The sequence below is a fragment of the Pituophis catenifer genome, unplaced genomic scaffold (genome assembly GCF_029215685.1).
Source record: "Pituophis catenifer annectens isolate HBS135680 unplaced genomic scaffold, rPitCat1.0.hap2 SCAF_3, whole genome shotgun sequence".
In the NCBI taxonomy this organism is placed as follows: Eukaryota; Metazoa; Chordata; class Lepidosauria; order Squamata; family Colubridae; genus Pituophis; species Pituophis catenifer.
Window position 1 is genome coordinate 125,183,067 of NW_027256883.1, and position 15,589 is coordinate 125,198,655.

The following is a 15,589-nucleotide window of genomic DNA, read 5'->3' on the forward strand; positions in this document are numbered from 1 at the left end:
CTATTATAGAGGAAATGTGGGTAATCCTAATATAGGGCAGTGCCACTATCTATAAGATGGGAGAGGGAAGTTAAATTTTCCTCTCCCTTCATTTATAAATTACAGTTAGATGTGGAAATTATTATTTTTTCTTAAATCCCTATAAATGGGTTGGAAGATTTGAAGGGGAAAAGACTGAAATTAAAATTTCAGTTATCCTCACTTGCTTCTGGTAGTCCTGACCAGATCATAACCAGTGGGGTGATTCAGCCGGTTTGCACCAGCTTGGGCAAACTGGTTATTAAATTACCCCATCCCCCCCGCTATCAAAGTGGATCCTGGGCTCTGTGCTGCAGTGGAGAAACTGTGCAATGGGCAATGGAGAGGCTGACGCAAGGGAAGGAGAAGGTCGCTTTCCCTCTTTCTTTTCCCTGCTCCTCCTTTCCTCATGCCGGCTGCTCCGTTTCCCATTTTTCTATTGCAGCGCAGGGCCCAGGATCCACTTTGATAGCGGCGGGGGGGGGGGCGTAATTTAACAACTGGTTCACCCAGGGTCAGGTTGGCCATCTTGGGAGGCTTGTCCCACATGTACGGTGGAGCTGGAGGATGGGGATGCATCACACCTCCCACAGCCAACCTGACCCTGGGCAAATCGGTTGTTGAATTATTTGAATCCACCACTGATCATAACCCAATAATTTCTCCTAACCCAGACCTGCTCAATCTTTTCTGAATTGTGCTTGATCTTTGAATTACGAAACAGTGGGTGAGAAAGAAGACTAAATCTAAGGATCCCAGTATTCAAACTTAATCAAAATTCAGTGTAATTAAATAGTTGGTGCAGTTTGAGAAACAAGTGTCTTATCAAAGATAACATTGCTATTTTGATTATGGGCCAGAGTCACCTTATTTATTCAATTTTTGGTTATTTTTTAATTAGGAATGTTCCAAAAGAGCTAATAATGGGAAATTTACTCTGCGGGATCTCCTTGTAGTTCCAATGCAACGAGTTCTGAAGTATCATCTGTTACTTCAGGTATTTAATTTTTCTAATGATTCAGATTGTATCTTGCTAGTTCTATCTTTGTTTAACTATTTAGAACACTCGCTGTTGTACTGTGAATTTGGACTATTGAGAATACACATGTAAGAATTTCAGCTGTAAGAGTGTCACTGGATACAGAACAGTGGTGAAATCTGAACCGGTTTACTACCAGTTCACTAGCTGCGCATGCATGCTGTGCGCCAAATGTGCACTTTGCGCATGCACATGCAGTGCCAACACGCACCAAATGTGAGGTGCGCACGCGTGCGCGGTGCACACCAAAAGGAGGCATGGGGTAAGTAGAACAGTGCACGGTGTGTGTGTGTGTGTGTGTGTGTGATCAGCTGTGGCCTGCGATCTTCAGAGCCTTTTTTTTTTTTTTTTACTTTTAAAAGCATTGTTTTATAACCTATTTGGTCAAATAGGTTGTAAAAAAATGCTTTTAAAAGGTAAAAAAAGAGGCTCTGACGATCGCAGGGCACAGCTATAATCGACAGAGCCTTTTTTTTTTACTTTTTAAAAGCATTTTTACTACCGGTTCGGCGAACCAGTAGCCTTTTTTACCATTGGTTCAGGCGAACCAGACCAAACCAAACCAGGAGCATTTCACCCCGATACAGACTGATTGATTATTGATTGTATGCCATCAAGTCGGTGTCAACTCTTAGTAACCACAGTGATAGAGTTTTCTTCACAAGTATCTATCACTAACCTGGTCTTTGCATCCTTTATTTTAAAACACCCTGTCAATTTTAAGTTTTTTTTTTTCCGGGAGGGGGTGATAATGTTCTTTTAGAAACATTGTACTTACTTTCTTTGGGGAGGAACTCATGATTCTCACAACAGCAACAGCTTGTTATTCCACTTAAAGGAAAGCTACCACTCAGAACTGGTGCTAGCTTGCTGGTTATTGTATTGTATTGAATCCACACTGGTGCATTCCAGTTGGGAATTGTAATGCAACATCTATAAGGTTGAAGAACCTGATATAATATGATGCAGTGAGCAGGTCAGTGCTATTATATTGTTGTTGTTTTTTTGTCAGCCAGGATATGTATCAGTATAGTATATCATCAGCAAGAGCATAACAAACCCATAATGGCTCTGACCCATGCGGAGAGTTGTATTAAATTGTACAGCTGTCCACCTGGTAGGTGTTGCAAAAATTTCCCTAGGGATCTGCTATAAAGAGTATAATGTCTAAATCAATTTAGTGAGATGCTGGATTCTCATAGTACAGTAAATGTGAGGGCATACACAATACACAGTATACAGGAAGAGAAAGATCTTTTGTCTAGAAAGGCTCTCCATCAGCCCAATCCTATTGGAATTCAGTTGATTTCACAATAGCGGAGTGGTTGTCTGCCTGCCTGTCTGCCTGTCTTTTTTTAATAGTATAAATCAATACCATATACTCATCTTAGCTAATAGGTGAAATGTGGTTTTGTTGTTGTTGTACTTACCCTGTTTTCCCAAAAATAAGACATCCCCTGATAATAAGCCCAATCGGGCTTTTGAGCGCATGCGCTAAAATAACCCCCCTGAAAATAAGCCCTCCCCAAAAATATTTAAACACACGTGCAGCCGGTCCCCACCATTTCCTCTGGTTTCCTCCACGGGCCCCAAAATAATAAGACCTCCCCAAAAATAAGGCCAAGCACTTATTTCAGGGTTCAAAAAAAATATAAGAGAGGGTCTTATTTTCGGGGAAACACGGTAATCAAGGCTGAACAGGAAGCAGTCACTCCTAGGTTACTTCTGTTCTGTGCTGGATTATAATAATGCCGTTTTTATTTAGAATGTTTTCCATTACAACTCCCAGAGCGCTTGGTTCCTGTGCAGTTAGTACTATAATGGAACTTGAGAATCTTCTAAATATCATTTGATAGCTTTGCTGGGGGACTCATTAGTACAGCTGTAGAGAACTACACTATTGCATTAGATTGCCTGCATTGCTTATACTTAAAAAGTGTCATTTTAAAAAGAGCTTCTGTCTATGCAAGAAGCAGTATTTTGTTTCTGTAATGCCTTGTTACATGCAATATATCAAGGTCCCATGTATTTTATGCATTTTAACTGCATTTGTAATTGACACATTACTCTGTGCAGAAAGTTCTGGTATGTAATGGAGCATAACTTTTATTTTAAAATGTTCGTTGGAATAAAAGTCAGTACTGTATCAGTACTGCTGATTTTCCCAGTTTGTAAAACTTTCAGAAATGTTACTACTTTTTTTTAAAAAAAAACTGTTTTATGCATTGTGAAAGTACATATAGAACAAGTAACACAAAGAAGAAAATAAGGGGCAGATACTGAAACATGAACAGATAAACAATAAATTTGAATGTTAATATGACCAATATATTCCAATACATCATTGAAAGCTTATAGTATTATAAGATATTTCATATTTACTAGTCACAATCTACATATCTCTATTGAGCTTTAAGTGTGGATTAGTGCAAATATAAAACCTCTACCTTTTTTAAAATTGGGGTTGGGCATTTAGATTACGTTCCTTACAGAGAAAAGGATATGGGCATCTAAATAAAGGATGAATTAGAAACAAGTTGATCATGTTAATCTGGGAGCATGGACTCATTTGCAGGAAATTTAACCAATCTCCTGAAATATTTGCTGTGCTAACACAGAAAAGCTGAAACCAAAAAATAAAACCTGAAATATAACGTTGGCTAAAAGTCTGTTTAAAAATCTCTAGATTTATTGGTGAAATGAGGAAAAAAAAAAAACACCTTTGGAATAACTTTGAGTAATGGCAATATAATCAGTGCTTTAGATTGAGCTACATTGATTATGGTACATCCATAATTTTCTGAGTTTCTCTCCGTTATAATGGGTTGATAATAACTGTAATTCTGTAATATAGGAGCTGGTAAAGCACACTAACGACATAACTGAGAAGGCAAATCTAAAGTTGGCCCTTGATGCAATGAAGGTAAGCGTGATTGATTGAGTACACACTCTCTAATATAAAATGAAAGGAGTCTTTTCTAAAAAGAAATTGAAAATTAAACATTTGGAAACGTGCTTGGTTTCTATCTTATGGCACACTGGCATACCATGCTTATAAATGAAAGCAAACAAGCTCATTTCACAATTCAAGGATCCATGTTTAATTTATTATTTGATTATTTGTCAAGCTATTTTCACTCTGGCTTTCGAATAGAAAAGGTTCTATAATGTTGCTGCACATCACACGCATACTTATACTTTGGCACACTGTATATTCTGTTTCATGTTATCAGGTGGTCTTTTCAGTGCAAAATGAGCTTAGGCTTTGTGAACGCTGAGCAGAAACTCAATCTTTTACAATGGTGCTAAAAGATTTCAGGACTTGGGCCAGTAGTTGTGACCCCATTTTTCCTTCCCAAGGATGTGAAGTTGATAATAGGGGTTACTGCGTGTAGCATAGTTTTTCCAATATGCTCATGCTGCCATTTAATGTATAGTTGCTTCAATAACACTAGGGGGACAGGAAAGAATTAGTCCAGCTGTTTAACCAGTCTCACTCCCTGAATTAAAATGAAAATTAGAATACACTTACCTTTAAATTGCATTTTTTTTTAAAAAAATATAATGTTGTATTTAGTCTACTGTATGCAAATATTTGTATATTAGGGGAATGTTCATTTAAAAATAAATGCCTTTTTTTAAAAAAAATCATAACTATAATGTTGAAAATTGGACATGAGTGGCTTTCAAGCCCTTACTCAACTGTAAAAATTTAATCAATCTTTATTACACATCAAATTTCTTTTTTTTTCTTTCTGTGTTTTAGGACTTGGCGCAATATGTAAATGAAGTGAAGCGAGATAATGAAACCCTCCGTGAAATTAAGCAATTTCAATCATCAATAGAAAATTTGGTAGGACTTTATAAGATGGTGCTTTCTTTTTTTTTAGGTGTCTTTTTCCCCTTGTATAATTGTCATTGATAGAACTATAGGCAGGCTTATGATTAAAGTCAGTGTGGAGCACAGGCAAGTGTGTTCAAGGGTAGAGTCAATTGCAGGTAAAAAACTATATTCTCAAAAAGGTTTGAATATTCCAATTGGAATATTGAGAGTTGGAAGAGGAGTATCAAGAGAGTTTGAATAGAAACAGGAACTCTCATCCACAAAGCTTTGACTCAAAAAAGAAAAAAAAAAAGAAATGGATTTAGGGTTGTGACTATAAGAATCATAGGGAAGGTGAAACAACCCCCTTGCTGTCATCTTTTATCCCCTGGAGTTGGACTGTCCATTCTAGCTACTGCTAGACAACCCTTAGAAAGTTTGGCAATATTTTAAAATGGTGCCATAGAATTTTTAAAAAATCCATTTTTTTTAGGAAAACATGGATTTGAGAGTGAGAATCTGTTGCTTAATAGTTGATAGTTAACATAATCACAGAATCTGTTACATGAAAAGCTGTCTTTTCTGGGATTCTCAACAGAAAAATCAGTAGTCTTTCAATTTCTTCAAATCAACTCTCGGGAATGTTTAGCAGACACATTACCCTGAATGAGATAAACTTTCTCGTTAATTTTCCTTGGCCGGATTTTAGTAGTTAGTCATTAGACGTCAGCCAGCTAAAAGAAGCAGAGACAATTTAATTTACTGACTGAGTCCCCATTCCTATCAGACTTGTTTTGTTCTTAAATCACTTGTAAGCATATTTTTAAATGCTGCCACCTGTTGCTTCTAAGAACTCTTACATAAATATTACAAGAGCTTGCTGGTAATTATAAGAATGTAGTACTGCTTCAGCTGACTTCATGGCATTTAAATGCATTCTGAAAAGCTCTGAAGCACGCAGGCAGAGATGAGTTAGGAAAAGTTAAGTAGGACCTTTTTAAAACAAGAAAGGGAGAGCAAAAGCTTATCAAGCTATCTTGGGTGATGTCAGTCTTGGCAAAAAAAAAAAAAAAAAAAGCATTCTGGACTATCAAGTATGCTTATGAGTACCCCAAAAAAGCTCAACAAAGCTACCCAAATCAACATTGTAATTTTCACAAGAAACATTCAAGAGCAACATTTGTTAATGAAGGAAATGTTACACAAACTGCTTTCCCATGCAAATTTCAACTTAGTAATGCATCAGTTAAAAAAAGAAAGTAATTGACCAATCAGATTCTATCTATGACTTATAGCGATAAAAATTCCTCTTTTTCTGCCTGGGCTATGTCTATTTTTAAGTCAAGAGGGCATACACCACTATTATGGAAAAGTAAAAAGTTGAGGTTCTACTATTGAGAACCTACTATTTGCTTTTGTATTTTTGTATTTTATACTATAAACTAATAAAAAAAGAAATAAGGCATACACAAGCAAGAGGACAGTGTTTCTCAACCTTGGCAATTTGAAGATATGTGGAGTTCAACTCCCAGAATTGTTTACACTGCCAAGGTTAAGAAATATTGCCCTAGAAGATATCTCAGAAGTTATAACTAATGCACAAGAATGGTGGCCTGGCTTATTAACTGGAAAATGCAACTCCTAGAATGTAACTGGCTGTGTATACAAGGCCTGATTGTTGAAGGAGGATTTCTTCCAGGTTGCATTACACATTAAAATGTGTTAAGTACAGAGTAAACATAGCTGAATGAGATATTATATGCCCAGCCCTTCTCTGTTGTGGCCTCTTGGCTATAATTTTTCTCCTCCTGGTAGCAAAGCTCCTGCCTTTGGAGACCTCCCCCCCTACTTTTTATAACTATATGGGGGTCTTAGCATCAATGGCCAAAAGTCTTTTGTTTCTTAAATGCCTCTCTATCAGGACAACTATGCATTGTTTTCATTACCCCATTTGTTATTTTATTTGGTTTTTATTGTGTTATGTTGCTTTTTGAAGGCTGGAGAATATGCAGGCTCTAAATATTTCAAAATAAGTACATAAAGTGAGAGGAAATGAAATGGCAAGGAAGGAGGAGTTTTTCATTTCTCTCCCCTGTAACTAGTGCCCATTACTCCAGGTTTAAGTCTGAAGAGCTAAAACCAAGACACAAGAAGAAGAATCCTATTAAACTAGGACAGCTTGCAGCTTGCCTCAGAAACAGCCTGTTCAATTTCCTAATTTCCAGCTGGAGGTGTGGCAATAGCATTTAGAGTTACAGGCACTGGTTGTAGCAAACTTCCTGGTCTGTAATCTTCTTCAGCAACAGCAGAAGCATTTGGATCTATGAGTCTTATGCCTGTTTCCCAACACACGATGTCCACCTATCCAGGTCACCCCATGTTATCAAAGCCAATAGCAGTAGCTTTAGGATCACTCCCTGCAGGCTAGAAAAATTAAGAAAAAGCTAATTGCAACACTCACCACAAAGATCCAATTGCAATATTCCGAGCAGATGGAGAACTAAAATGTTTCAGATGGCTAATGTTGAACTGGAACTACTTGAAGTAAATGTTTTGCGATTGAAATGTTTTGCATACCCCTTGTAGAGTAGATCAGAGATGCTCTGGGCCTTGCTGTCAATTTTGCATTTTTATTTGCCATCTGCTTTACATCCAACCTTTTTTCAGAATGTTGAATGCAGCATCTTCCTCCAATAAAATTGTTGGATATCTTTTAAGCGATTAATGTAATTTTTGCTTTTTTCAGAACCAATCCCTTTTACTCTATGGAAGACCCCAGGGTGATGGTGAAATAAAGATAACGACTCTGGACAAACGAGCAAGACAAGATAGGTGAGAATTGCTTCAGTTTGTTTTTGGGGATTTTATTATTTTGCAATGATCCTAGATCAATACTTCTGAAATGGCACAATACCTGCAGTTCACTAGTTGCGCAGCTGTAATGCCAATGAATTCAGAGATCTGACCATGAGAAGGAAGTAAATGTGTCATGGCATTATATTTCTTTTCAGCTAAGAAAAATAATTTTGGAACGTGCACTGGTAGATTAAAGGCAATCCTTTGGTCTATTGTCAGTGTCTATTGATCATTCAAGATTAAGTGCTTTAAAAAAAAGATTTTATAATATAAGGAAAGTATCAAACTATACAATAATAAGATAGTATAGATAATAATAAGATACAATAATAAAATTAAATTCAACAAACCATAAAAATAAAATGATAAATAAACAAGAAAAAAAAAGGAAGCAAAGAGAGTCTACCTTATATATGGGTAGTCCTTGAGTTATGATGGCAGTTGGGACTAGAATTTCCATCTCTAAGCAATGCAGTCATAAAGGCCGACAAACCTTGCAATTCCTATTGTCATTATTAAGCAAAGATTGTGGGTTGTTAAGTGAGCACTGCCTTGCAACTTCCTGCTGGCTTTCAACAGCCAAAGACAGTGGGGGTACTGGCAAGAAGTTGTAAATCCCAGGTAGCTCACAAGCAGGATGATAGAAAGTGAGGGGGTGTGGAGGTGGCTGGAGAGGCATGGCATGAACGTGATGGGGCTTGGGGTGGTTGCTGCCAGGTGGGTGAGGCACCTCAGTGGCATGGGTGGTATTTGAAATATTAAAACTGTCAAAGACTATAAAAATGCTTGGAGACTGTGGAGGCCTGGATAGGGTAGAACAGTCTTCAGCTCAATCCTATTAAGACTGAGTGTCTGTAATTGTTGGGACTCCTAGAACTTTACAGACTTTTCAATTTTTATCTTGGGTGGGGTTTTACTTCCCCACTAGACGGTGGAAAGCAATCTGGGGGCACTCATGGAGTCTTAGCTCCTGCTCAATGAGCATATGGCAGCTTTGGCCTTTCCACAGCTTCGTTGCTGTGAAATAAACTGGTGCACCCATTCCTGAATCCTTTTTGTTGGAGAATAATCATCCTCGTTGGGAGGAGGGCTTGTGAGGAATCAGCCTGGACTCACTCCATAAACATAAGGTCTGAGTCTACTCTAAAATGCACTGATTATCCTTTTGCTTCCATATTCAAGGTAATGACCTATAAAGCCCTACATGGCATAGAACCTGGTCATTTGGGGAACTGTCTGCTTCCCATGACATCATCCCAGCCAATAGAAACTGATAGTGTTGGTGTGCTTTCAGTTAAACACCTTATCTGCTTTTTTATTTATTTGGTTGGTTGGCTTTGTTTTCAGTTGTTTGTTTTGTTTTGTTTTTTTACATTGTATGAGGTGTTTGGAATTGTGTGTCATCTAAATCAAATTAATTAAATTGAAATTAAATAAAACCACTGTCCAGTCCATTTCTCCATCTCTTGATAGGGATTTAAATGTTGTAGAATAGAATGAAATTTATACGTATGCTGCATGGAACTGTGCATACAAATCTAAAATTGCAGTTCAAAATACATATTTAAATTTGAGAGAAAATTTTAGCTTAACAATCAGATTTGACATTGAAATGTTTATTAAAAATTAATCCAGATTAAACTCTACTTAAATATTTCTCATATAGCATTTTTAACCACAAGTTTGAATTCTTACAACTTCTTATACTTTCATTTCTCCCCCAGGCATATCTTTTTATTTGACTTGGCCGTAATAGTATGCAAACGGAGAGGTGATAATTATGAAATGAAGGATATAATTGATCTTCAGGAATACAAAATAAGCAATAACCCTACCACTGACAAGGAGAGTAAAAAGGTAAAAATATAGAATAGGCCTGGATCCTTGACATGTTCTGCTCTGAAATACTAAGATTCCTAATTACATGAACTATTTAAAATTTCTATAAGCCCTTTTTCTAGATTTATTTATCTACAGCCTCTGTGTAGGAAACTGGGAATTAAGAAAAAAATGTTTATCTTCTTGATTCTCTCCCCCCCCCCCAAGAACTTTTTAATATGGGGAAGCACTAAAGCATTCAGAGTGGTGCAGTGGTGCATTCTACAGCTTTGGTTTATCTGTTTAATATTTGCAATGGGATTAAAAAATGTATTAAGATTCCAGGAAGCTCAAGAGTTGTTCTGGAATGTTATTACAATTATTGTTATTATATTTCCCTGGAACTTTGTGAAATTAGAAATGTGTGTCCTCCAGGTATTTTCCAACTTGGTTGTCTCTCTGTTCTTAAAAGTTAATTCCTGAATTTTCTTCCTGTTTAAACAGTGGTCTTACGGCTTCTACCTCATCCACACACAAGGACAAAATGGCTTAGAACTGTACTGCAAAACCAAAGATTTGAAGAAGAAATGGCTCGAGCAGTTTGAAATGGCCCTGTAAGTAACCGTAATATATTCAGAAATAATTGTACAGATTGATTGACATTCAGTGATCAGTAATCTAGCAGGGATTTAAAATTTGAAGCAGTTTCTGGCACATGCAAAATTTCTAAACGTGTGATTAAAAAGCTTTAGAGATGAAATGTATAGGGCCAAAAAATTTTCACAGTGAAAGGTAGAGGGCGCTCTAAGCTATATTTTCATCCTGCTTCACTTTCCTATGAAAGTTATACAGTACCATAGTGCTTTAGGGAAAATATTAATGGATTTAGCAATAAATATTTAACATAATTGTAGCTGATTTTGCTATCATTGCCTTGGTAAACTAAAATGTATTACTAAGGGAGATGGGGATGTTGGCTCTTTTCCTAGTGGCTTCTAACTAATTTATTATGTGATATTTGGATCAGATTTCCTGGTTTATTAAATTTGACTTCAAGAATTTGATTCCTCTCCCTCCCCTTAACATAATAGCACAAGCGTGTGTGTACCACAGAATCCTTTCAAAGAAATATAAACAGTTGAGAGCTGCCTATTGAAGCTGTGATGTTTTGTACAGTATCTGTTTTTGTAATTTTCCTAATTTGAAAGTAGTACTCCTCCCCCAATTCTGCATGCCATTTCTATGGTTTATGAAGATCTTAATTAAGCATCAAACAAATAAATAAATAGCTCAGACTCAGTGGAATGACTTCAGGTAAATATTGAGTTGTGTAGCTCAGGGAGGTTTATCACCATTTCTTTATTCTGTTATGTTGCATATAGAAAAAATTACACTGGCCTGTTTTACCTGTATAATATCTGCAACTGTTTAACACTGCAAAGAATCTAAAATAATACATATTTATTCAGCAGAAAAAAAATTAAGCAATTCTTACATACCTTTAAAGCATTCAATGATATCTCATGCAGAAGTAGATCAGAGGTGGGTTTCAGCAGGTTCTGATCAGTTCTGGAGAAACGGTAGTGGAAATTTTGAGTAGTTCGGAGAACCAGTAGTAAAAATTCTGACTGGCCTCACCCCCATCTATTCTCTGCCTCCCAAGTCCCAGCTGATCGGGAGGGAATGGAGATTTTGCAGTAACCTTCCCCTGGATTGGGGAGGGAATGGAGATTTTACAGTATCCTTCCCCTGCCACACCCACCAAACCACGCCCACCAAGCCATGCCACGCCCACCAAGCCACACCCACAGAACCGGTAGTAAAAAAATTTGAAACCCACCACTGAAGTTGATGCATTAAAAGGCAACTTTTAAATTTATTTTTTGATAAATGCCAGTCTGTTTCTCTGAAAATGAAGAATTAATCCTAATTTGGGATCAAATTAACTAAAGCATTTCTATTTCCACCTTTCACATAAATAATCTGTTTCTTCACCATATAAACTAATGGTAGAGACACAATGATTGTTTTGGGAAATGACCATGATATGTTTTCTTCTGTTTGCTTATTTTTATAATATTATATACCCCATTTCATTTAATTTCATCTCTCTTTTTTTCCCTATTTCATCCAAAGAACTTGATTTTACAGGTAGTTTATGCCATCAAAACTGTCTCACATCACTTAGTGAATTTTCATAGCTTCATGTTGAATTGAATTTTGTATTATATTTATTTTTCAAACCCAAGATTATTTTTTAATTGAGGCATAGTCCTATAATTTAATTCCTTAATGGGAAACACAGAATATCCAAGCAGGTATAATGATATGCAAAGCCAGTTTGTTATACCTTGGGGAAATCTGAGATTTAATAATCATTAATAGGAAAATAACAGGCTGGAAAGAGAATTAACCTTTAGAAATTTCTTTCATTCTGTTGCAAATCATTTTCCAGAATTGTGAGCCACCAAATATGAAAAACAAAAAAACAAAACAAAACCTAGCTAACAATATTTAGTTAATGAATTATCTGTGTTAACAATCAGCAGTGGTGTAATATACTGTTGGTCCCATTGGCCTTGTACCCGTTAATTTAATTTAATTTTTCATTGCTGTTCCTATTGTTACATGTTAGTTGAGTCCTGCTTAACAACCTGCATGTCTTAGGGTTATGATGACAACCAGGATTGCCTGGATTTCTGTCGCTAAGTGATAAAATCACATGATGTCACATTTTTTGACCATGTCACTTAATGATGGTAATCCTGATCCCAACTGTCAGTGTAACTTCAGAACCAATTGTAGTACAGGAGTCTTCAAAATTGAGATACTCAAGGAACCCTTCTATATGTGAAAAATTGGTGTGGAACCCTTTAATAAATAAGCTTTACGTAATTTATTTTATTTGAACAAAATGTTATACTTAATGTTGTAATAATACACTACACACAATGTAAACAGAAACTGTCACATTGAGTCTTTAGGGTTCTGGGGGACACAGTTTGAATACCATGGATCTAGTGAACACCATGCTTTCAAATATCTTTTTCTTCCGGTGCACAGAATTGTTGAAATTTCTGAATCAATTGAGAAAAAGGAGTAGCAACTAAATCAATTTGGAGATTCAGCTGAATCACATTCAAATTGAATCTTCATATTGAATAGCAACCTTACAGCCCTGTGATCTATTTTGAACTGGAAAACTTTCTGGAAACATTCCCTATGCAAGATTGCATATTGTAATTTTAGTTTAAGTATTTTAATGCACATGTCCATATGTTAATTATTTTAGTTTACATAAGATTTGCATTATTAGTGATATGGGAGGGAAAATTTTCTGCAAAAAACCAGAGCACTGAAAAATAATTTAAAAAATGTCTTCTACATGCTTATCAATGGTTATGCCAGATAGAAGATTCATACTGGGAGTTTTTTTACCTTTCTGTTTTTTTGTGTAGTCTCGTAATCACTGCTGGTATCTCCCAATTTTGCTTGTGATATAGTGGAAAAAATGTTGTTTTTGATTGCACAAGAGTTTCTTTTTCAAAAGCTAGCACTTGATTGTGTGTTCTAAAAGGAGACAGTGAGAATTTGATTATTTCCACTAGGAGCTTTATACCTCATGCAGCTCAAATGACCCAGCAAATGCATTGTATACATTAGAGAGAATGAACAATGGATGCTTTGAGTAACTTACTTAGCAATTGCTGCTGTTTTGATGATAACGTTAATGCTTTTAAAGCCTTCTAGTTGTCTGCTTTCCTGCACATAAGCTGTACTTAGGTAACTCTTGGGTTGGGCATCAGCCACAAGCAATAGCACTCATAACCATCTTTCAGTAGAGTTGATTTATAGTTGTTGATTATCATAACTGAATAGGACCAAGGAATCTGGTGTCTTAGTAGCTTAATGTGCTTGTCTTCTATGTTTTGGATTCAAAATTTAACATCAGATTAGTAGTGTCAGTCAGTGGATGTCTTCTCCACACCGACAATGGGACACTCTTCTTCATAACTAGCATCAAGGAAATGGAGACATATAAGCCTAGAGCAATTTATAGCCCAATTTGTTAGATCACTAAGGGTCATTTTACAAATTATGTAGTAACCAATGTTGACTTCCTGAGGTATATCTTTGCTCAGAAACTAAAGCTGGTTAGTACACCCTTAAATGGAAATACCTTTTACGTATACATGCTCGTTGCAATCACACTTGCCTTCTTTATTTTTTGAAATTTAACAATCACTAACTTTCAGAATGCTTAAATTAAATATGTCCTATTTTCTTTATATACAATTATCACTTTTCTATGTTCCTTTTTGATTTCCCCTTCCCTTAAAAGGAAAAGGAACTCTGGTCACATTCTTTTCAAATCGGGAATATTTGAGATAGAAGGCAAGTGGAAAAGTTGAACTTTTCCCAAACTCCTCCAAACGGTCTCCTGAAAACATTATTCTTCCATTAATTTAAGTAGCACCTTTTCTGACTAATATATTTTATTAAAGGGTTTTTAATAATAGTTGTTAGTTGGAAAAGCTGATACCAAACTCCAAATTGTGAAATTGGGATTCATTTTCCCACTTATTTATTTATTTATTTATTTATTTATTTATTTATTTATTTATTTATTTAAATTTATATACCGCTCTACTCCCGAAGGACTCAGGGTGGTGAACAGCTAAAAAATAAAACACATAGATTACAAAATTTAAAAGACAGTATAAAACCACATTAAATAATTTGGCTGGGACAAATTAAAACACCCCCAATACTTAAGACAAATTTAAAATTTACAATTTAAAAAGTTAAAAGGGAAAAGTTAGGCCAGGCCGGCCTGTTGAAATAAAAAAGTCTTGAGGGTGCAGCGGAAGTTGCGTAGATCCGGGATCCTCGGTATCTCCGGGGGGAGCTCATTCCAAATAGCAGGTGCCCCCACAGAGAAGGCTCTCCCCCTAGGGCCGCCAGTTGACACTGTTTGGCCGAGGGCACCCGGAGGAGCCCCTCTCTATGAGAGTGTACTGGCCAGTGAGAGGCTACTGGTTGTTGTGGCTCCGTTACCTGAGCCTGTGTTATTGGAGGGAGAAGGCTCCAAACATGAAGGAGAGGAGTTGGCCAGGCCTCCCTCTCCAGGACCCTTCTCTCTGGCAATGCCTCAGGTGTCTTCTGAACGAGAAGAGATTGGCCAGGAGCCAGGTATCTCCTCGCAGCCGGACAGTGATGGAGATAAGTCTTGGCTGGATCCACGCCAGCGTCGGAGAGACAGGCGCACACAGCAGAAGAGGAGGCATGCCAGAGATTAGCCTGAGTCACTGGACCACACCCCACAGGGATAAAAGGGGATAAGGTGGCCATTCAGACTCTGTGACGGACAAAACAAACTACTACATTGTATCTTTGAAACAATGTTATCTGCCTTGGATTTAATACGGACTGGACTTGACAATTCTTGAACTGTGTGTATCTTGTTTGGGTTTATCTGTCAGAGAAACAACCCCTCCCTCTATGAGTAAAGTTCTTGGCAAGCAGCTATTGGGTTGCTGCCAATTCTCTTATCGAAAGAATTTGTTGTCTGCCAGTTTTATTTAACCCCTGGCTATCTGTTTGTGTGTGTGTGTGACACGGAGACAGAACACTGGTGGCAGCAGGCGGTCCCGTAAATATCCAGGTCCTAAACCATGGAGCGCTCTAAAGGTGGTAACCAAAACCTTGAAGTGCACCCGGAAGACCACTGGGAGCCAGTGCAGCTCGCTCAGGAGAGGTGTTACATGGGAACACCACGTCGCTCCCATAAACATCCGCGCGGCCGCATTATGCACCAGTTGGAGCCTCCGGGTGCTCCTCAAGGGGAGCCCCATGTAGAGAGCATTGCAGTAGTCCAGGCGGGAAGTGACGAGGGCATGAGTGACCGTGTGTAAGAAGTCCTGATCTAGAAAGGGACGCAACTGGCGGATCAGGCAAACCTGATGAAAAGTCCTCCTGGTCACAGCCGTCAAGTACTCTTCTAAACACAGCCGTCAATCCAGGAGGACACCCAA

General features: G+C 37.3%; 1 protein-coding gene across 3 annotated transcripts in view; it reads left to right on the forward strand.

Annotated features, from left to right (window-relative positions):
• The window catches only part of VAV3 (vav guanine nucleotide exchange factor 3), a 181,596-nt gene that overhangs the window by 87,708 nt on the left and 78,299 nt on the right, over positions 1-15,589 (forward strand). For all 3 annotated transcript variants that reach the window (XM_070939336.1, XM_070939338.1, XM_070939337.1), the window contains exons 10-15: positions 920-1,015; positions 3,912-3,980; positions 4,824-4,910; positions 7,627-7,712; positions 9,461-9,593; positions 10,059-10,168. In XM_070939336.1, coding sequence (XP_070795437.1) covers positions 920-1,015; positions 3,912-3,980; positions 4,824-4,910; positions 7,627-7,712; positions 9,461-9,593; positions 10,059-10,168 — 581 coding nt within the window. The remainder of the gene's footprint in view (positions 1-919; positions 1,016-3,911; positions 3,981-4,823; positions 4,911-7,626; positions 7,713-9,460; positions 9,594-10,058; positions 10,169-15,589) is intronic.